The sequence below is a fragment of the Arachis stenosperma genome, chromosome 8, assembly GCF_014773155.1.
Source record: "Arachis stenosperma cultivar V10309 chromosome 8, arast.V10309.gnm1.PFL2, whole genome shotgun sequence".
NCBI classification, from domain to species: domain Eukaryota; kingdom Viridiplantae; phylum Streptophyta; class Magnoliopsida; order Fabales; family Fabaceae; genus Arachis; species Arachis stenosperma.
The window spans coordinates 28,255,358-28,279,131 of NC_080384.1; the positions used below are offsets into that span (position 1 = coordinate 28,255,358).

General features: G+C 33.4%; 2 protein-coding genes across 3 annotated transcripts; both read left to right on the forward strand.

The window, feature by feature from the left end:
* The first annotated feature begins 11,663 nt into the window (after nt 1-11,663).
* LOC130946763 (protein S40-4-like) lies at nt 11,664-12,726 on the forward strand. Its single transcript, XM_057875608.1, has one exon. It carries the CDS (start codon nt 11,936-11,938, stop codon nt 12,422-12,424), a length of 489 nt encoding a protein of 162 aa, XP_057731591.1. The 5' UTR covers nt 11,664-11,935; the 3' UTR covers nt 12,425-12,726.
* Nucleotides 12,727-14,991: 2,265 nt separating this feature from the next.
* Nucleotides 14,992-21,474, forward strand: LOC130944640 (vacuolar fusion protein MON1 homolog). Of its 2 annotated transcripts, none has more exons than XM_057873061.1 (15): nt 14,992-15,530; nt 15,768-15,847; nt 15,978-16,049; nt 16,167-16,206; nt 16,528-16,629; nt 16,805-16,926; nt 17,210-17,342; nt 17,419-17,510; nt 17,682-17,763; nt 17,856-17,920; nt 18,090-18,386; nt 18,476-18,567; nt 19,182-19,246; nt 19,766-19,891; nt 19,980-21,474. In XM_057873061.1, the coding sequence occupies exons 1-14, from the start codon at nt 15,138-15,140 to the stop codon at nt 19,859-19,861; spliced, it is 1,731 nt and encodes a 576-aa protein (XP_057729044.1). In that variant the 5' UTR covers nt 14,992-15,137; the 3' UTR covers nt 19,862-19,891; nt 19,980-21,474. The 2 variants fall into 2 exon arrangements, with proteins under 2 accessions (XP_057729044.1, XP_057729045.1); XM_057873062.1 differs by having other exon boundaries at nt 19,766-19,885.
* Nucleotides 21,475-23,774: the final 2,300 nt, after the last annotated feature.

Genomic DNA, 23,774 nt, shown 5'->3' on the forward strand with positions numbered 1-23,774 from the left:
TTTTGTGTTATCAAACTTTAGAAAATTTTATATTTTCATTTTTAATATATTCAAAAATAATAAAAATATATAGATATAACATTTTTTTCAGAATTTATTTAAATACGTGTGGGATGGGCGTATAGGACAATCTTGGACACTCTATCGAGATATGCCCACCACACACGTGTTATTGTTGTTTTAAGACTTGGTCCACGTACAATTGTGAGGCCATTCTACCGGGCCATTATCTATGCATTTATTATATCAAGAAAAAAAATTCAGATATTTGATATTGTGGATAAAAATTAAAATACTTCAAGGTTGTAATATACTTTCATTACATTTTACAAGCAATCAACCAAATTTTCTTACTTTACGCAATCAACAATACTTACTATTCAGCCATTCATACATATATTTTCTGTGATTTGTTTGAATTGTTGTTATTGAGGGGCACCGAACCTATACCAAATGCAGACATAATATCTTATATCAATTTCCAGACATATATCATCTTATGTTTCCTAGTAGCTTATTTTGACCAATTGTGCTTTAGGTTAAATATCTGCACTATATGTTCATTTAATCATTTGCATTTGAAAATTAATTGTTGTTTGTATTTCATAGCATAATCTTGTCTAGCTAAATATTAACTTAGACACCATCTATAGTATACACTACCACACTGGGGATGATGAATGCATGTTATTAGGTTAAAAATGTTGATAAATGAGTTACAATACGTGTGGGTTGGGACTTGGGATAAGCATAAGGAGGAGGGTGGGGGCCATTATCAACTTTCAACTACTAATGAATGCTATCATAGTTCCATACGCATAAAGCCATAGATATATCTAATAATGGTGCACTGGAATGGTGCTTTCAATCCACATCAATTTTCTAATGAAAGGAGAGGCTATTGGCTATTATAAGATGCCAGTTTTCTCCATTGAGTGGTCAATTAACCATACCCCACTTTCATCACTATTTATATATATATATATATATATATATATTTTATTATGTCATTATCTATCTAGCTAGCTAGCTTTAGATTATTTCAAAACACCAATCAAAGATATTAGAGGCAAAATTATAGCCACCAAGCCAGCATTCTAAATAACAGGCATAATAATTACATAACCATTAATATAAGCATATTAATTATGTAAGCGATATAACCATGCTCCATTCCAGCTAGGATTTTTTTTTTCCTGTCTTCTTCTTCATCATGGAAAAAGTGAAAATACCGAGAGAGAAATATAATACACAAAGGAAAGTAAAAAAGGATATGTGTGTGTCTGTTTAATTATAGATACTTGCTATAGTTTTATAGTTTTACTGAAATGATATCAAACCATTATAAATGGATGGAAATAATACTATTCATATGATCCAAATAATTAAAATTATAGCTTAAAATGGATTAATCTTCTAAAACAGGAACAAATGGATTCAATAGCTAGTGGGGATAATTGTTTACAGTGGAATTTAAAAAAATGATCGAGTGATTCTTAATTTGAAAGGTTAGTTGTCTTTATGATAATATTAATTTTGACCCTATTCTTTAAATTTCTATCTTTTTTTTTTTCTTCAATTTTTTCCTATGCTCTAAACTCAGGAGTTACTATCGCCGTCCAAGCATCCACCCTCCCCGCATCACTGTTATCGACGTTGCTGCGGCGCTGCCCCCTTCTCCCCATAAATATTACGTTAAGCCTCTTCAACGTCTGTGTCGCTGACGTTTAACCTTTCTCCTTGCGTCGTTGCTCCATTATCTGCGTCTGGCAATTTGTTCTACATTTTTCTTGGTCGACGTCTATTACCATTCTGTTATCGTCTTTCGTCGCTCCATCATCGTCTCTCGAGTGTCGAGTCCATCTCTCCAATTTTCAGCATGGTTAAGAAAATCGGATCGCACCAGCCAGACAAATCGGTCGAACCGGAAATCGGTGATGTAAACGGTCTGGTCCAGTGATTCAAACTGCCAAATAAAAAATCGTTTGAAAACTGTTGAATCGACCAGTTGGACCAGACCGAGAACCGACCGGCTTCTTATAAACGACGTCATTTTGAGTTTTTTTTTTATGCGTCACTCACCCCTTTCCCCCAACACCCTCCTTTGTGACTCATTCAGAAATAGAAAAGCAAAACTTCAAAGTTCAAAAATTAGGGTTCTAAGTTCTAACAAAAAATTAGGGTTTTGTCGGCGCCGTCCATTGTCGTCGGTGCCTCCGCGGCCTCCTCCTTCTCCCTGTCCCGAATCTAACCCCTCTCTTGTAGCTCGGCACGTCGTTCCCATTCTCCCATGGCTTCTCTAGTTGAGGGTTGGAGCTGCTTGTTGTCGTGTCGTCGTCGTCTCCCTGCTCGCCATCGTCTCGCTTCTCGTCATCGTGCTCACACAGAGGAAGAATCATCGCAAGCACCGTCGTTTCCTCCTTCTCTCGGTCAAGCTGTCATCTGCTTCTCAGGTGTGCCGTTGTCTGCTTCTCAATCGTCCTACTCGTCGTGGTCCTTGTCGTCCGCGACCCTCAGTCACGCCGCGTCCCCTATCTTAGGGTTTGTAGCTTTCTTCTTTTAATTTTTTTGTGTGTTTTGATCATTTCTGATGTGTTAAATTTATTTCTCTGTTTGGTTATACTATGCTACTATTTTATATATGTTGTGATTTTATTATTTTAATTTACTGATTATCGATTATTGAATGTGATGTGATTATTGATTAACTTTGGTTCTTTCATGTTGTTGTTTTGTGTGTTATTGTGTTGCTGATTGTTCTAGATTTCCGAATGTGAAATCATTGATTTTGTGTTGTTATGCTGTTGCTACTGTGTTTTTATTTTTGTTGCTAATTGTTCTTGATTTTTGAATGTGAAATTATTGATTTTGTGTTGTTATGTTGCTGTTGCTATTTTTTTAGGGTGATTATCTGTTGTTGTTTTTTAATTTTTGTTGCTGATTGTTCTGGATATTAAAGTTTGTGAAACTGTTCAGGATTTGAAACTTTACTCTCTGGTAATGGGTAGTAGAGGCTTGGGTGCAATTCAAAGGTACTAACTTTACTATTTGTTGAAAATCTTTATGCTTAATACTATTTTGTTTTCAATGAGAACAAGTTACTGATAAACATATTGATTGCATAGTATTGCTGGAGAGTGTTATAAATTATGTAACTACAAATGCAATTTGTCATGTAACAATTGTCAAAGACTCTACCTTTTTTACCGCTTGATCATGTTGTGGCCCTCTACTAGTAGTGTTTTTAGTTTTTATAAATAAATAAGTCTTGTGTTGAACTGCACATACATGATTCGGTGTGTCTTATTGGAACTAAAATTTTGTTGCTAGAATGATGTATATTGTCTTTAGTTTATTATTATAAAGTGACCACCATTCACATGAACTTGTTTACCATCTAATGTTCTCAATTATCTCCTTATTAAAGTTATTATAACTTTTTGGTTTCAGAACATTCTCTTGTCTTGTTTACTATTTAACTTTTTGAGTTTGTATTTTGATAAGATCATATAGCTTTGGTTGATGACATTTTATTTAATATTTTAGATTTGAAAAAAAATTTTAAAATTTATATTAGATCATAATTATATTTTTAGGATGTTTATTTATAATTTATTTATTATTTTATTTTAAAACAATTTTTTCGGTTGATTTACGATTGGACCGATTGGACAAATAAACCAGTAAACTAGTGACTAGAACGGTTCGATGACCAGTCATGTTCTCAGAACTTTTGTTTCCAGTCACTTCAGGCACCGGGCACCTCTTCAGTCTTCAGCCTCTCAAGTCTCTTCGTCCCTGCTACCTATTGGAGCGTCCCACTGCCGTTGGCTTCTGTCTTTGGAGTCTTGGACTCTTCACTTTTAGTTGTTGATAGTTAGTACATTCACTTATCTGCTTGCTTTATTGCTTGAATTTGGCATGTTGTTTAGTAAAATTTGATTTTATCTTATTTAGTAATAAGAATTATTTGATTTTGACAAAGATCGTATAAATTGTGATATTATTTTTTGTTGTTGTTTGAATAATTAAATGTCTTATATTTATGTGTATTGACATATAACTGAATTAGGTTATTATTCTTTGTTACAGCTAGAAATTAATTTGAATGACTTGTAGAGTGAGTCTTCTTATTAGAAGATGCTATGAGATGAGGAACAATGTGGGGTAATCATTTTTTAGGTTCATTGCAATCAATTGGTGGCTTATACCTTGGTACCTTACGGGTACTATAACATCTACATTCTTGATTTTTTTATTATCTACATTCTTAATTTGATATTAGATTATTATGTAATTTTTCTTATTGTTTGGTTTAGGTACATAATCGGAAGATAAAATAGAAAATCTATAGTACCAAAGTGACAGTCAACAAATAATAGCAGCTAATTGTTTCACAGCACCTGTAAAACCAATCAAAGTGCAAGAAAAATTCTAAAGCCTCAACTATAGACTATAATCTTTATATGACATACTCGTTCTCTATTAGTCACAAATATTCCACCTTTCTCAAGATTTTGTGCTGTTACCTGCACTCCATTCAGAAGAGGACCTATAAAAAGTCATATTTGGTTTCCTTTAAACTCCTTATATATCCAAAGCATCCCAATTATACTCAACATAATAAGAGTCATAAACAAATAAATTATAAAAAAGGGAAAATGATGAAAAAAAAGTTATTCTCATCGTTATGCTAGAGCTTTCAAATCTTTGTGCAATATCAATATATAGATGCCTTTCTAGAATATTTACTTGAACCTTTGTATATAAACTAAGCATTGTTGTGGCCCGTACTGACAACGCCATTCTTGTAAAATATAGAGAAAAAGAAAATACAGTAGAAAAATACATTGTAATAATGAAATTTTATTGTATCAAAAACTGGAAAAAAATATAGTAGAAAATTCAAATACTCACCATCGGTGTTAGATTTGAAGGGAAGAAAAAGTCGCTGAAGGGGAATTAGGGTTTGTCCTCGTAAAAGAGGGGAAGAGAAGGGACAGCACGGGAACAGCAATGATTGACGATGACGAGAGTGATAGAAGTCCCAAAGGTGTTGATGATGGAAGAATGCGGTGGATGAATGCGCTGAGGAGAAAGGTTTGGAGTGTAAATGGAGAGGAAGATGACTGTGAAGTTCTCGTTTGGAGTGTGGAGCTCGAGAGGATAGAGGGAGAGTTGAATTTAACTCAATATTTTCGACGAAAAAATTTAAATTACAGACGAATTTTTCGTCTGTAATAATTTAATAAAACGCAGCGTTTTTGTCCCTTTAATTAGTAATTACAGACGGATTTTCTGTCTGTAACGATTTTTCACAAAAAAAATTAATTTTTTCGACAGAATTATCGACGGATTCTATTTTCCGTCTATAATTTATGCTAATTTATTTCTTTTGTTTTCCGACAAAAAATTCTTCTGAAATTCCGTATGTATTTTCATGGGATAAAATTCGTCGGAAATATCCATCTGTAATAACTAGTTTTCTAGTAGTGTGTTTTGTATTTATAATTTTATATTGTACTTTTAAATTTGCATGGAATTATGAATTATTTTTATTAATCAATTAACTTAGGTTTATAAATTTATTTTTTTACTAATGGAGAAATATTTCAAAAGAATACCAATGTTGGAGATTGGATCCCAAAACAATTTATCTACCTCTTTTAATAAAAGGAGGTTTTTAAAATTTGAAGTAGAAAGTCTTATAGCATATCCACGACAACGACCAAGAATTTTAAGTTATTATATTTTACAATACCATAGTACAATGTAAAAATTATTATTATATTGTGTATATTTTATTCCCACTGTAAAAAAAAAAAATTATAGATTCATCAAATAAAATCTGTGCAGACTAAAGGAGATATTCTAAAAACTACCCGATTGACATATTCGACCTACTCAATACTGCAAACTCGAGCCCGACCTAATTTAGAGAGCAAGTCATTACTTCTCCTCTTCCACTACTTTGTTAAAAATCACATCAGGACATATTATCACCAAAATATTGACTAATCGACTTCGGCCTTTTCTTCCAGAAATTGTTAATCTTTTATAAGGAGGTTTTATTCCGGGTCATGGTGCTCCTGATAATATTATTGTGGTCCAAGAAATTCTGAATTTTATGAAGCACACAAAATCCAAGAAATGTACTCTTGCTTTTAAAATTGATCTTGAAAAAGCTTATGATAGGGTGGATTGGAGGTTTTTGGAGAGTACTCTCATTGCTTTTGGTTTTTCTATCATAACTGTTAATTTGATTATGAATTGTGTCCGTGCATCATCTCTTTCTATTATGTAGAATGGGAATAGACTGGATAGTTTTACTCCTAGAAGGGAGCTTAGATAGGGCGATCCAATGTCTCCTTACTTATTTGTGCTTTGTATGAAAAGACTTGCTTGTTATATATCTCATAAGGCGATCGAGGGTATGCGGAAACCAGTTTCTGCCACTCGAGGTGGCCCAAAATTTTCTCATTTGATGTTTGCAGATGATCTCTTACTTTTCTGTCAGGCTACAAAGAGTCGTGTCCAAATGGGCATGCATTCTCTTAACATTTTTTGTAAGGAATCTAGCATGAAAGTGAATCTTGAAAAGTATAAAGCTTTTTGTTCTAAAAATGTGACTGCTCGTAGAAGAGATATTTTTACTAGTGTTTCTTCGATACGTTTTGCTTTGGACTTAGGAAGATATCTTGGAGTTAACCTTAATCATTCCCATAGAGTAGGGCTTCTTTTCATTTGGTGATTGAAAAGGTGAGGGAAAGATTAGCTAACTGGAAAGGAAGGCTTCTAAATAAAGCAGGGAGACTTTGCCTTATCAATTCTATTGCAGCATCCATTCCTTTCTATCATATGCAGGTATCTTTTTTTCCAAATTGGGTTTGCGATAAATTGTCTTCTATGATGAGACAGTTCCTTTGGAAAGGTCAAGTTGATGGTAGAGGTCTTTCTCTTGTTAATTGGAGGACCGTGATCACTTCAAAGAAATTTGGTGGCCTGGGTGTTAGAGATCATGCGTGTGTTAATATATCTTTACTTGGTAAATTGATTTGACAACTTTTTAATTGTCAGAACAAGCCTTTGGTTGCTCTATTGAGGGTAAAGTATCTGAAGAATGAGGAAGTTTTAGATGGCCCTATCCCTTGCAACGCTTCTCATGTTTGGAAGAGTATCTCAAAGGCTTTTGGTGCCCTTAACGATGCCTTCTCTTAGTGCATTGGGTCACTTGATCAATCTTTTTGGTTTGATAATTGGAGTATTGAGGACCCAATTGCTCAAGATGTCCTTTTTATACATATATCTGACTTTGATTTAACTATTAGAGACGTTTGGAAAGATGGTCAATGGAATCTCCATGATATTTTCTCAATCATTCCAGAAGAAATCAAACAGCGTTTGAATGCTTATAATCCGAATTTGAATATTAGAGAGAGTTCGGGTTGGTCGTGGGGTGTGGCATATTCTAGACTCTACTCAGTTAGGAGTGGGTACAGTTGGCTAGCCAAAAGAAAGTTTGACTGGAATGAGCATGATAATTGGTTGTGGGTATGGCGACTGCATATTCCTAAGAAGTACAAGTTCTTGATTTGGCTCAGTCTTCATAATGTTATTCCTACGGCAGAGTTTCGTTTGGGTCGTGGCTTAACTTTATTAAGCATCTGTCATCAGTGTTAGAACCATTCTGAATCCATTCTTCATTGTCTTTGGGGTGCCCTAGTGCCAAGGAGGTCTGGAACCTTTTAGCCCTGTATTTAGATAACTCGGATTTACGTGATTGGCTCTACAGAGGTGCAAGGAGTGGAGATGTTTTTCTGTTCTTTTCGACCATCTGGTGGATTTGGAGAAGCGAGAATCATAACTTATTTAATATAGATGATTCTTGGAGAACTAGTAAAGTGGTGAGTTTGATTCGTAGTTCAGTAAGAGAGTTTCACACTATTTTTGCTATGCGTCAATCTTTGTCTCCTCCTTCGCTTTGTTTACATTGGGTTCTACCTCCAGTTCATTCTGTTAAATTGAATTGTCATGCTAGTTGTTTTGCTCCTTTTGGCTATGTTGGTTTTGGTTGTATCATTCGCAATCCTGATGGATGTTGGTTGAAAGGTTGCACTGGGAAAGTCGAAGTGTGCAGTGTTCTTTTTGCTGAATTGTATATAATTTGGAGAGGTTTACTTCGTGCTTAGGAGAGTGGATTTCGTGAGGTTATTTGTGAAATAGACTGTTTATAAGCTCTTTTCTTGGTAAACCAAAGAATGCTTGGTAAGGATATTCCGGAATGGGATTTGGCAAAGCATATACAGAAGGTTATGAATTGGAATTGGAGAGTCTCTATTCTTTTAATTCAGAGAAATGCAAATAGTGTTACAGATTGTATGGCTAAAGCAGCTGCTTCTGGCGCGGACATTCACTTGAATTGGAGCCAACCATGGAGTGAGCTTCAACATCTAATAGATTAGATATGAACCTAGCCAATTAATTTGATTTTGTCTCTATTTTTTTCTTTCTTTTCTATTTAGTCACCAAAAAATATAAAGTGAGCTAACTTCTCATGTAATAAGAGAAAAAATCACTTACTATTTTTAGAAAAAATATTTAGTAAATAATGACCAAATCATCATCATTCTCTATAATTATCCCATCACACTTAGATATTTTTCAATTTCAATTATCATAAATCTATTTAAATTTTTACTAACTTAACTCGCAACTATCTTCTCAAAACTGACATGAAGATACTCTCAACACTCTTATCATTACCTCCAACTTCTTTTACAAAAGTCCAAATTATTTATAGTTTGTTTTAGGTACGTCTTTTAACAGATACCAAACCCACTTTTTTTACATAAATTTGTTTTTAACGAGTTTACAAAAAAAAAAGCAATTTTGATTTTAAAATTCAATTTTTAGCATAAAAAATAGCTTTTATAATCTTACCTGACATACAATATCTGAGAAAAGAAGAGGAAGATTAGACTCCAATTTTACTGATCATTACTCATATGATTAGCCATCATCGAATTACTCGAGATTGGTTTAGGAAGGAGAATGAAGAAAAGAGCCTGAAGCAAAACCAAAATCAATTCTAATCATACAAAACTAATTTTTAACGAACTAGTTTATATTATAAATGTAGTTTTGTTTGGCTTTTAAATTTAAAAAATTAGTTAATTTTAAATGGTTTGATGTAATTTCAATTTGATTTGGTTCAATTTTATATTTTTTAACACTTCTATACACGCACATGGACATTAATTTTGGTTGTAGACTAATATCCTTGAGTTTTGAGGGAGTATTCCAAGACATTAAATAAAAAACACTTGGTTGCGAACTTTTATATTATTAAGACTTAATTAAAGAACAAATTAATTATTAAAATTTATAGAATATATAATCATATCTAGATCATATTGTATTAAATAATTTAAAAATTAGGTAGTATATATTTTTGCTAATTAATAATAATATGCCGTGTAATATAACTTAATTTGAAGAAATATCTGTTTAATTTGCCTTATCCTATATAGTTTTAATGCCTTGAAAATGAATTAAATACAAAATTCTGGTAGTTGTTGGAATGTTGGCTATACGGGTAACTTTAATATCTCACATTCTCACATATTATATCAGAAAATCTTAATATATAATAGCATGCTGTTGTAACTTTATATGGCGCGAAAAATAAAGGCTACATAACAATATGCATTAACTAAACAGCAATATAATATATCCCCAGTATTAATTAAAGTGCACACCTGAGGACTTAAAAGGAGCAAGAGAGGGAGATAAAACAGTTTGATAGGTTGCAAATTAAATCATTAATTTAAATGTGTTACTCCCATCCGGAACCCAAAAGATTAGTTTATTACCATTGACTTTCTAAGGGAGACAAATTAAAATTTCAACATATTGGATGAACTTTTATTGATATAGTAAACCAAACATATATACTTCAACATTATTATACATGAAATAGGATCTGTAACAGTTTTAAATTGAACAAATTACATAAGTGATATTATATAATAATGGTGTGCTTCTCAAACTATTTTTCTCGATAATTAGATTACATTACTCTTAGTCCTCTTGTATTTTGTTAAATATGTTGTTGATGTACTTCAATTATATATTCATCTCTAATATTATAAATTTAGAGGTTCAATCCCTTTTGGGCGGCGAGCTAGGTGAGACACTCTGAATGCACTTACTTGCAATTAAAAAAAAAAAATCACCAAAAGTAAAATAAAATGTTAGTGGACATCTATGCCATTATATATTTAGGCTTTAGGAATTAGGAAATCGTTTTACAATAGTACAGTACTAATATATATACCCACACTTGCTTTGTTTATTGCAACTCAATTTGTGAGGCGCCTAAATTTAGAGTGGGTTAGATACTTTAAACTTTAATTACTATATGTATTAGGTGGGCATGTCACATTAAAAGTTTACATATGTTATATAATTCTTATTATTATGAGAATCGGAATCAAAATTAGGACACGGTTGCAAGATGGCCGATAATTATTAATTGTATAAGTGAAGTTTTATATGTTAATTAAGAACAATGAACTCAAGTTGCTAGCTACAAATGAAATGGCAGAATATGTTTTTCATCTTACATGATTGGACGATATATCATCTGAAAAATATTTAGGAGATAAGAAATATTAAAATTATTTATTTTATATTTTTAATTATTATTTATTTTATTTTACATAAATACTTAATTATTGTCAAAATAATTAAATAATATTAAATATACTAAATATATAATTATAAATATTATATATAAAATTATAAATATTAAATTAAATTCAATAAATTTTAAATTATTATCTCTTTAATCTTATAGATATCATATATTAGATATTATTAACTATACCTGATGCCAAATAGCCAATTATATAATTATCATATTAACAATAAATTTTTGTTATTTTTTATTGAAAAAAAAGTGTGCATAGTGCATACGAAAATATATAATTTGATTGGATTTAATTAAAAAGTAGTTGGCTGTCTAATATTTTTATAAGTAACCACTTCTATTTATTTTATAATAAGTCATGGAAAAATTGTATAAAACTATGTAAAAGATTAATATTGTGAAAGAAAAAATATTGAGTTAATTAGATTGTATTTATTTTTGAGAACGGGACAAAATAAGATAACGAGAATAAAATATAAATAATAAAAATATAAAATTTTATATTTTTATATTTTATTTAATAATAAATTAGATTAAATTATAAAAATTTAATTTTTTTTATTTTTTTATTAATAAAATTTGAGACAAAAAGTATAATAAAAAAATTTAACAAAAATAATAAAAAAATAAAAAATAAAATATATTTTTTGTTAATATTTTTGTATCATTTTTATTAAAATGAACACAAAATTATTAATTTAATGTCACTAAATACATTATTTCCTATAACAGACACGGTCATAAGGTTTTTATTTTTATAAAGAAAAAAGAAAAAAAAGAATGAGTGAGTAAATTGTAAATTCCATTGACCTGGAAATTCTCTTACCGAAAACAAACTACCCCAAATGTGAGGGCCTGTTGGTAATTTAGCACACACCAATCCAGTAGCTTAGTTACAGCTTCAGCTACTCAGAAGAATGCCTTATCCACAACGCTAATGTAAATGCGACCTAACTTTCTCTTTCTCTCTCTTTCTTTTCTTAACTCCATTCATTAATCACTTTCTTTTTCTTTTTCTTTTTCATTTTTTTCTTTTCCAAAAAAGCAAACGAAGCTTTATAAAAGCACTTCCCAAGGAACCGAAACACAGTTAAGACCCGCACCGAAGAAATCAAACAAGAAGAAGAACCTCTTCGCTCTCACCGCTGAAAACTGAAAACCCAGCCAAAATAAAACCCTCTTAATTTGATCAGAATCGGGGGAAAAAAAAAATACAGGTTTGACATGGCGACAGGTAAAGGCCACATTGCTAGGTCAAGCTACCGCTTCCTCCCTTCTTCCATTGACAGGGACACTTTCACCGATTCCGCCTTCGAGTTCGACGAGTCAGACCTTTACAGTAACTCGGCCCGAGCCAACTCGCCCGAGTTTCGCAAAACCGTTCGCGCATCATCCAGACTGTCCAGCAAGAGCAAGTCATCGTCTGCGGCGTCGTACTCCGGTGGTCGACCGGCGTCGGTGCCGATGAACGTGCCGGACTGGTCGAAGATCCTTGGGCAAGAGTACAGGGAGAATCGGAGGAGGGAGGTTGAGGAAGACGACGATGCTGAGACCGACGACGGTTGCGAAGCTAGGGTTCCGCCGCATGAGTTTCTGGCGAGGACGAGGATGGCTTCGTTTTCGGTGCACGAAGGAATCGGTAGAACTCTCAAAGGCCGTGATCTCAGTAGGGTCCGAAACGCGATTTGGGCCAAAACCGGGTTTGAGGACTAAACCCGATCACGCCCCGAGTTGACTTCGAGAACAGGACCATATAATTTGGTAAACGGTAAACCACCACTCGCGGAAATTTTTCTTTTCTTTTTTCTTCTTTAAAATTTTTTGTTTCATTTTTCTTTGACAGAGGTTCTACAAATTGGCAGGTTTGTTAGCTTTTCCATTTTTTACTTTTTTTTTTGGTTTTTAGATGATGAGTTTACATGTATGAGAGGAAATGGAAATGAGGTTCAATTTGTTAAACGGATATCTGATATTTTAATTTTCAATTAATTTTGCTTTAGGAGCTTTTGTTCTGATTTCTATGGTTCTTTTTCCTGCACTACTAGATTTCTATTTTTTATTTTTTACAAATCAACTTTATGTGGTTAAGTTGAGATAATACTCAATTTGGTCCCTGAACTTACACGCGAATCTCAATTTAGTTCGTGAGGATTCAATTGCCTCTATTTAGTTCCCGGAGTTTATAAACGTGCCTCATATTAGTCCTGACAACATTTTTAGTATAAAAACGTTAATAGAGCGCTGTTGTAGACTATCACATGTCACGTTAAAAAGCTAAGCCTATGAGCCTGTGTCCGACAATTCATAGAATATAAAACATATATCAAAACTAAATTGGATTAGTTTATTCATTAGTTTATTAATTCATTTAAATAAGTGTTTATAGTTCCAATTCAATTTTGTGTATACAACAATTTCTTAATCGAAAACAAACTCTTAAATAAAATTTTGATTTGCGATAGATTAATTTTGGTCGAAGAGAATATCGGACAAAAAACATATATCAAAATTTAAAAGTACCCATGTTAGTTGTCAAATTATTATTTTTGTGTTAAATAGTGGACATTAGTTATAATATATCATATATTCACAACGAGGATTGTGTGAGATGCAACCTGCTATAAAGTAAACTAGTTATTTGAGATGCAAGTGCAATACAGATCATCCATCTTTTGATTGGGATTAATGTTATTTTTATATATGAATGAGTGGTGATTACTCTAATGGTTTATTCCTATTTTATCAACTTTGACAACAATACTAATAAATGCTAATTTCAATTTTCAAATGTGAAATTGTACTAAAGAGTGGCTTTGATAAAAGTAATATTAGTATTGGAAAAATACAATAAGAATAAAGCACGTATAAGCAAAAATTAAAGGATAGAAATTGTGAGTTGGTCTTTTTGTCCAGAAGTCCTTTGGGTTCAATTTCGAAGTGGGGGGCCAACTGCATAATTAGTGACTGACTAAGTTGATAGGTGACTGTCAAATAGGGTATAAAATGTGACAAGAAATTGTATGAGATTGGTGAAGTTTCTTTAGAACAAGAGTATTTGGGATAGATTAAATTTATCAGCAATAGTCATAGTCTACGACCTGTCCAAAAATTTAAAATAAAGAAAGGGTCTAAGAAGCGAGAACTAGATAAATTAATATTTAATACGTGGACAAGATGGTGTGGTGAATTGGGTAATGTCGACATCATAAGAACAGTATTAAACTGATATTTTTGGCATCAGGACAACAACTTCATAGCTACTAACTGGAAACACTATCTTTCGTTAATAATTTTGGTTGACTGAACGGAATGATACTTCTTTGGTTATGTAACTTCTTTGTTCAATGAATGTTATCAGGATGTGCCATTTCAGGTTTTGTAGTCTTATACTTTTTAAATTATAAATAGAAATCTGATGAAGCATATTGACTCAAAAAATTACACAACTGATAGCAAGAATCAAACGCAGGCTGTTACGGTCAAAGACTGTGAGCTACATTGACTGGGCCTGAAGGCCCATTACATGATTTGATTTTGGTCAACCAGCTTTACACAGAGCCGGATAAAGTAATAGTAAGAGTTAAAACTTAAAAACACGAGGTGGTCGCTTCCATTATTGACCTTGAACGGATCTAAAGCAAAGCATCGGAAGCAATTGTAGCTACCATAATCTCAACTCTCCTAGCCATTCCTGCCACAACACAACTACTAACAATGTAGCATCTTGCATATGACACTTGGCACAAATAATATATTTGAAACATGGGTTTGTTTATTCCATATTGTGGAATAAAGATCTAGGATTAGGAGTTGTCATCAATCTGATAAAAAAAATGTATTATTATTATTATTTATGTCAAACCTTCAAGTAATGAGTAATGTTTTATGTATTTATTTTGTAACTTGTATCGTAAGTCAAGTTGATGTACATTTTTTTATTGCTAAATAAATATTGAACATCTCATGTAATTTTACACTTCATGTAGCAGGAAAAACAATATATTTTTACTATGTATAAGAATAAGATAGTAAATACAAAATATCACATACTATATAAGGTAAGAGAAAATAAGACCAATTACACAGTAATGCACAACAAATAATTAAAACTCGTAATCAATAATAATGCAAACTTCTCAGAATGTATTGGGCTTTTTGGCAACAGAAATAAGCAGGCCAGATTATCAGGACAAAAATCTATTGGGCCAGAAAATCGTTTGGGTCCTGAGCTGACTCCAATACTGAAGAAGAGAATCAACTGTTTACAGTGTCAGCCAAACACAAAGCTACAAACACTGAACCCAGCACGTTGCCATGAGAAGCCGAATCACGAAGCCAACAACACAGCCGTAACCTCTTTTACATCCGATTCCAAAATATCGAAATTCTCGCTCCAATCTACTCAGAATCGAATCTGCAATTTGCAATGAGTGAGATCACTTCACCTTCGCCGGAAATTCAATCCAATTCGAGTTCTGCTAGCTCCGATAACGACCCTGACCCTCCCATCCACCTCCGGTTGCCTCCCCTCTCGTACTCCCTCTTCGACGCTGAACCCTCCGAACCAAACGGCGTCGTTCACGGATCCGCTTCTTCTGAACCTCCAAAACCCTCGCAGTCGCACGAGGTTGTGATTCGCGGCTCCTCCGAACCTCCCAGCCCTAGCAGCAGCGGTTACGCCGGGGAAAGAGGCAGCAGCAGCACCACCAGCATCTCCGCTGCCGATGACCTAACTCACCACGAAATTGAGGAGCTCAGCATCCACGATGATCCCCTCCCTCCTCCAACTTCGCTCCCTGGGAAAAGGAATGCCGATGAGGTATACATTTTCATCGTCGATTTCTTCGTTCACGAATTTGATTCCATGTAAATTTTTGTCGTGCTCGGGTCTATGATGATTTACATTTTGAATTTGGTTGATAGAGAAGAAAATGTAATTAAATAAGCGTTAGTTTTGTTATAAATTCCGGTTAAGCGTGTTAAATTTGCTTAGCAGACATTTAACTTAAGGATGCATGTGATATCATATTATGCTTGATTAATAAATAAAGTGCAGGATGATGCTTCCATTTCATGGAGGAAAAGGAAGAAGCATTTCTTTGTTCTCAGTCATTCTGGCAAACCTATATACTCTAGGTTAGTGTTTATTCTGTGAATACTATACTCGTCTATATATCTTTCTAGAATTTCTCCCTTAAGATTCATTTCCCCATCCCCCCATCCGCTCCTCTATTTATTGTTTTGCACCGTGTTCCTTTCATTCCAGGTATGGGGATGAACACAAACTTGCTGGGTTTTCAGCAACGTTGCAAGCTATCATTTCATTTGTGGAAAATGGGTACTGTGATGTCTTTGTTCTGGTTAAATATTACCTAATAGTATCTACTTGCGGAGATATTATATATTTGAATGATTTGAGAGGGACCATGCAAACATTTCCATTTTCTATTTTCAGGGGTGACCGTGTCAAATTGGTGAGGGCCGGAAATCATCAGGTCTGATCACATGCTTTTCTCTCTTAAACGTCTTTGTTCATGGATATACAGTTTTCTTTGCACATTGCTTCGTTACAAACTAGCACTTGGAGCCATGATAATATTGTTATGCAAAATGACATTTTATCGTTGCTTAGAAACTAGAAAGTTTTAATTGGACTTATTGGCTGTTTGCTCTAGCTTTTGGTTCTGAACTGCCATCTTATGTTTTGCGCTTAAGTATTGCTTAGGAGAAAGAGTGTTTCTTTTTTTTTTTTAATCTCAGGTCTTCATGGCTACAATCCTTGGTGTTGCTAATCTTATTTTGGAGCTATGTTGCAGGTGGTTTTTCTTGTGAAAGGGCCTATTTACTTAGTTTGCATTAGCTGCACAGAAGAGCCTTATGAGTCGTTAAGAGGGCAGTTGGAGCTTATCTATGGCCAGGTATGATTGAGTTGACACTTGTATACAAAATGTTTATGGGTTCATTTATTTTACTGAATAGGCCTGCTTTTGCTGCTTCTAATCATCATAATTTATTAAGGCATCTTTCTAGTAAGTAAATGGACTAGTTTTGTTGTTGCAGTCATATGATACATGTCGTTGATGCATATTGCAGGTGATTGTTATACTGACAAAGTCAATAAACAGATGTTTTGAGAGGAATCCAAAGTTTGATATGACACCCTTGCTTGGTGGAACAGACACCGTCTTCTCTTCACTAATTCATTCTTTTAATTGGTTTGTCTCTCAACTATGAACTAGTTAGGTTATATTAAAGGCGAAATAGTAAAATCTCTTCTCTAGTATGGGGTTACTTTAGGTGTTTTCGTATAGTCTTTCTTTTGGGTATGCCCCTTCCCCCAACCCCCCCCCCCCCCCTCTACAACAAGGGAAAAAAAAGGAGAGACCCTTTTTTTATTTTATTGTTTTATTTTGGTGGGTTGATTTGGTAAGATGGAGATTATTTGTGATTTCTAAATATATCTTTTTTTTAACATTGCTTTTTGTCTTTTTGAATCAGGAATCCGGCTACATTTCTTCATGCTTATACCTGTCTGCCGCTTACATATGCAACAAGGCAAGCTGCTGGTGCTATCTTGCAGGATGTTGTGGATTCAGGTGTTCTGTTTGCAATACTAATGTGCAGGCACAAGGTTTAACCCTGTACATAAATTGTCTTGTTATGAACTGACATAAAATAATAAAATAACCATTGAATATTAAATGCAGGTAATCAGTCTAGTTGGTGCACAGAAAGCCACACTTCATCCAGATGATATGCTACTGCTGGTCAACTTCATTATGTCAACAGAATCCTTTAGGCGAGTAGAATGCCTTTTTATCTTTCAGATTATCAGATAACATCTCCATCTTGTTTGTGGCAGTCTTTGCCATCTGTCCTTCATTAACAAATTGTTTGGACTTTGGATTTCTTTTATTTTTCATACTGTTGTTCGGTTTCTTACCCTCTCTCTTGGGCTATAATTATGCAGGACATCTGAATCATTTTCACCTGTTTGCTTGCCAAGATACAATCCTCTGGCATTTTTGTATGCTTACATCCATTATTTTGACGTGAGTGAGAAATGATTGCATAGACAATTGGCACATTTGGCGTATATAGTTGTTCAGCTCATAAATAACAAAGCTATCTTTATATGTGGCAGGATGATACATACTTGATGTTGCTGACCACTCGTTCAGATGCTTTTTACCATCTCAAGGATTGCAGGTATATAATAGTTTAATATCCTGATCACTGTTATTCTTGGACTTTTTTTAAAAAAGAATTTAAAAAGTAAAAGAGGTAAGTAAACAATGGTTAAAAATGAAGATATTTTAGGTCTTTCTGTAGAGGTTATTTTTCTTGCATGGTTTAGAAGTTACCTGCCAATTCATAGGATTCGTATCGAAACCGTCCTGTTGAAGTCCAATGTCCTTAGTGAAGTTCAGAGATCTTTGCTAGATGGTGGAATGCGTGTTGAAGATCTGCCACCCTTATCTCCTCATTCTGGATCATCATCTCATTTGGGCTATCCCGGGCTTCCAACAGATTCTCCTTATAGATCGAGGGAACCGGGTTCTGGCACTGGTGGTGCTGCTGGTTTGTGGCATTTCATATACCGAAGTATATTTCTGGATCAATACGTATCTTCAGATTTCTCATCACCAGTGAACACTCCTCGGCAGAAGAAAAGGTTAAAATGTTATGGAAACTTGCTTGCTTCTTAAGCTTCCATCACTGTGTTCTTCTGGGAAGCATACCTGATTTCATTTGTTTCTGCAGGCTGTATAGAGCTTACCAGAAGATTTTTTCTTCAATGCATGATAAAGGAATTGGCCCTAACAAAACTCAGTTTAGAAGGGATGAAAACTATGGTAATTAATTTCATTTGTTAATTCTAGATAGTTATAGTACATCTCAGATGTGGATGCATGTCATGTATATCTAATTTGGTGTTGGTTTGTATCTGAAATATTTTGGAGAGACTGATTCTTGGTGAGCCAGGCCTATTGTTTATTGTGAGGTGTGTTTAGATCTTTGTGCGAGTAAAAAGACAAGCAAATTTACACAATATGCTGCAATAAACCAACTTTGCTAGTCAAAACTAAACCCTATTTAGTGGTATATCTGAAGAATATAAAATTTTGGTAGGAAATGCACTAGAGATTTTTGGGACAGAACTGATGATGGAAAAAATTGTAGAATTTTTCTTTAGGTGATTCTGTCATGTGACAATAAGATCTGCATAAGTTCAAAGAAGAGTATGCCAGATAGATGATAGCATAATAATTATAGGTAGAGACAGACAGAAAACTTTCGGTTATCTGCAAATATGGTTTATGGCATTTATCCATTCAAATATCTGAGCCAACCTAGTGGTAGAAGACTCTGTGTTGTTCGTGTTTTGTGGCTGAGTTGTAAAATACCTTTGCATATACAATCTACATTGAACTCTGATCAAATTAATCAGATGAATTTCATTTGGCAGTTCTGCTCTGTTGGGTAACACAGGATTTTGAGCTTTACGCCGCATTTGATCCCCTTGCAGACAAGGTACCATTTTTGCTTACACACAATATTTCTCAAATTGTATTTCTAATGTTCCATTTTTTTATGTCGTATATCATTATACAGGTGTAAGTTAATGATTAACATCCAAAGAAAGATCTAATAAAATTTTCACAATTTTGAAATCTAGCAGTTCTGTATATTACTGTGATTTCATTCATTGGCTTACTTTTACTGTTACAGTTGCTTTAGTTGGTTTAGATTCTGAAGATAAGAAAAAATCGGTATCTTGTTTTGACGGAAAAGGGTTTTATAGGGGAGTTTGAATCCTCTCAAATGAAGTTTGTAAAGTGAGAATTATTCTTGGTTCATTTGGATCCATTTGCAACTAAATTTATTGATAAAAAAGCGGTTTACTCTTCCTTTCTCACATTACAAACTTGTTGAATTTGGGGGTATTCAAATAACTCCTGGTCTTGGATGAATGGTAAAAACTTCACAAATCCTCTTTATATTGTACTACTGTGGATAAATTCTGATTATTTTCCCAATGATTATATGCAGGCCTTGGCAATAAAGACTTGCAATAGGGTTTGTCAATGGGTAAAAGATGTTGAAAATGAAATATTTTTGCTAGGAGCTAGCCCCTTTTCATGGTGACTTCCTATGAAATACTGTAAAGATGTACGAGTAAGTTTATTTTACATAATATCTTGTGAGTTTATTCTTTTTTTCTATCTTCGTTTAGAAACTCAAATGTAAAATCATTATTCATCAGTTTGTCAAGTGTCACGCCCACTCCCAAAATAAATCTTAAGTCGTCATCATCAGCTGTTAAGAGTATATGAACTAAAGGTGTTGCTGAAATGATGATTCCTGTGCCTGCATTAATATGGCACTCTTGTTTTGGGGGAACCAACAGCTTGCTCATTACTTGCCACAGTACCGCAGTTTGGTTGTTAAGTCACTACAAAGTCTGTTAGTTGTATAGCATATAGATAGACTATTGATTCTAGTAGATTATTTTTGGGGAACTATCTCACAAATAAGCTTATATTCAATACAATTTTGTTCCGGTTCCATTCATAGCACCTTTGTATCAATTTTTAGTTTGTACAAGCGATGAGTATTTTATTCTGATCCCTTTCATATATCATCCGTCAGACGGGGCATGCTTGTGTGTAATGTGCATTATATTTATTTTAGTTTTGTATTACATCTAAAGAGTAAATGCATCCACTAAAAGAATTTCATAAATATGGGGAGAATTAACTTCTTTTTTTTTTGGTCGATGGATTGGACAGCTCCTAATCCTAGGCATTACACATACTCACACACACCACACCCACACACAAGATATCCCGTTTTTTGTCAAGTTTGCATTAGATTAGGTTCGAACCTCACACCTCATAATAAGAAAGGAGGACATATGCCATGGGAGCTAAAGCTCATTGGCGGGGAGAATTAACTTTAAGCTAGGGATTGCACTCGCAGAGACCCTTGCTGTTTTAATGTGCTTGGATTGGGCTGTTAAATTCTTAAAGATGCTGGCAAATAAGTAATATTCCAACAAAATGTTAATTTGATGGGGTTGGTTCAACATGGGTATCATCATTTTTTTTCTGGGTAGACCTGTCATCATATGTTGAATGAGCGTATTATATTTTGTGCTTATTATGTATACAAGAATTTATGGGATGGTGAGAATTTGGAAATGGGTAAATCACTTTGGGTAAATTGGAATCATTGGGGTGGAAAAGAAAAGAAAAATATTGCCTTTATAGTTGGTTTATATTCAGAAAATATGTAGCATATGCATATGGTTTTGCAGTATGAGCTTCGCCATAAGAAGTCAATTTCCTTTACAGTGAAAGCAAGACAATAACTAGCTCAACTTGTTCACATAACATGGCCTTGGAGAACATAATTCATGAAGTACTTTCAATTGGTATCGTTTTGATTTTCTCCATGCCTTTTTCCTTCTTATTTCCCATATGTTATACAAGATGGAAAGGCATCTTAATTCGTCAAGATGATTTCACATGCCATTGTCCATATGCAATGGCATACTGCATACATTTGTTTTTTTCTTCCCACCTTCAATAGCACAATGTTATTTGGATCTTTGAAAGCTACAATACGAGTAGTAGTAGTAGAAGAACAAGATTATGAATTTATAACACTATATTGTATTTTATTATTTTTTAATTTTATATGCATGAAAACAATGTCAGTAGCTAGTAATGGCACATGAATACATGGTTCTCATTTAATGCATGATGTCAATAAGGACAAGGTGTGTTAAATATAGTTGGGTGGGAAAAAACCAATAAATAAGAAACTCAAACTCTTTTTCCCCCTAAACACCTCCATTCATTTACGTTGGCCATCTTCACTGTGAATTCGGTGGCTTCAATTTGTCAAAAAGCTCCATTAAACCCCTTTTATGACGTACCCTGAAAAAAAGGGAAAAAAAACTTTTATGATCACTTCGATATACTTTTCCCCGAGTCGAACTTCACCGATTTTGGAGAATGAAAGTTTTTGCTTCCCACTTTCTGCATAATAATAAATCCTATTCCTATGGGCTTTCAAACCCTCAAAATGGCCATAATACCATCCCACTCCCCCTTGGCACCTCATCTCATTCCTAGACTGAAAAAGAGTACGTGGATATGCATTATGGCAAGTTCCTCAATGGGCTTTAGGGTTCTTCAATGTGGATATGCAAACTGAATAAAATTAAAAAACAATATTTATTAAATCTAATTCCTATCACGTGATATGTTATAGGGTTCGTCCCTGGTTCAGTGGCTTCTTAACGTTGCATTTATACGCACCATTATGCAAAGTTCCTTCGTTACTGTTTTACAATTTTGACCTCCCCACTTCAGTGCTATGTAGTGTGTCATTTCTTTGCACTATAAGATTAATCCCATAACTAGGTCAGCACAAATAGAGTCAACGTCAGCATTGAAGATCTTACATTCACAATTTCACTTTTGTTGTTAGTTTAGAAAAGTCATGTAAAAGAACTTGAATTACAATTTGTCATATTGTAAGGACTAAGGAGTAAGGACTAGCATGGTTTACTACTTTCAAAAAAATAAATCTCCATTTCACGTTACAAACTTGGATTATATTGATTATTGGAGCCACCAGCGGGACTAGGTGAAATGAATATATATAGATAATAATAGACACGTGGTCCAGATGATTAAATATGCAAAATTTTTAGGTGTCTTTCACCGAATTGTGATATATTGGATATTGAATAATACTTATACTGAATTCTTTACTAGACAGATAGCTATCGTAGCACATGAACATTAGGCAGAGAAGCATAGGTTTCGGGAATTAATGCAAACAAAATTAGATTCCGCCTGCTTCATTTATGTTATGATAGGTCGTCATTTTTTTTAATTTTCCAATCGTATGACTGTGAACTATGAAGCTCTCTCTTTATTATTGTTATTATTTTTAATTAAATCCTGTGTTGAATTTTGTGTAGCGTAAATATAAAAGTAGGTTACACGTTTGCCTGACCCGCGATTTAAGACTGAATATCATTTATTAGGCCTAGCTACTTGAATTTTTCATGTAAATTAAAATTCCTTTGTTTTAATGTAAAAACAATATCCTCATTTTAATAAAGCTGTGACAGTAAATCAGAGGAAGGTAATATATAACTAGGGATGTCAGATTTCTTTTCAATTTTTTAATGTGTTTGCAATTTCTTTTAAGAGGGTATTTCATTAAGCCAATATGACTGAATTTTAGATAGAATGAGATGAGATTATAAATTTAGAAAAAAAAAATTTCTTATTAATGTTAGGTGAGGTGATTTATTATAGACTATTACTATTAGTCTATTAGTGTTAGAGAGACAAACAAAAAATCAAAATTTATTTTATTTAGTATTTATTAATTATTACAATAATTAATATTTAGTTATTTACCATGAATATAGCAATTTCTTTTTTCCTTTCCTAATTAACTTGCATGATTGGTAAGCAAAACAAAGTCAAAATCCTAGTTCATAAATTTTAAAATAAAATTGAAATTCCTGAATGGATTACCACACAAAGATGGATCTCCTCATAGGTTTCGTACATTTTTCCACACTATTATTCTTGTACTTTGAAACTTGGAACTTAAACAAATGCAAACAAGAACAAAATGTAAGTTGCCAAAGTCTAGTTTGTCGTCTAGACAATACTCACTTAGTTATTACCTGGGAGTTGAAGGTGTAATTAGGCCACTAATAGGTGGCTTAGTTAAATATTACTAAGATTTTGTATAAAACACATTAGCAAAGAGATTAAGAAAAGGTCAATCACAACACTACTCAGAAAACAACAAAACACCAAAGTAAACACAACTGTTGTAGATCATAATTACAATTAAATATTTCAGGAAAAAATTATTAAACCTTGTGTTGACCTAGAACCAACAAAGAACAATAAATAACTTCCTCAATATTATAATACAATAATAATAAATAAATAAATAATGGAAATAATAATAATTACCTTCTTTTTTTTTTTTGGTTTTTCCTTCTACTTCCCTTTCT

Bases quoted from the DNA above. Each gene is read 5' to 3' on its own strand.
- LOC130946763 (XM_057875608.1), top strand. From the start codon at position 11,936: ATGGCGACAGGTAAAGGCCACATTGCTAGGTCAAGCTACCGCTTCCTC.
- LOC130944640 (XM_057873061.1), top strand. From the start codon at position 15,138: ATGAGTGAGATCACTTCACCTTCGCCGGAAATTCAATCCAATTCGAGT. The intron at 16,630-16,804 runs GTATGATTGAGT...TGCATATTGCAG, and splicing joins TGGAGCTTATCTATGGCCAG to GTGATTGTTATACTGACAAA. The intron at 18,568-19,181 runs GTAATTAATTTC...TTCATTTGGCAG, and splicing joins TAGAAGGGATGAAAACTATG to TTCTGCTCTGTTGGGTAACA.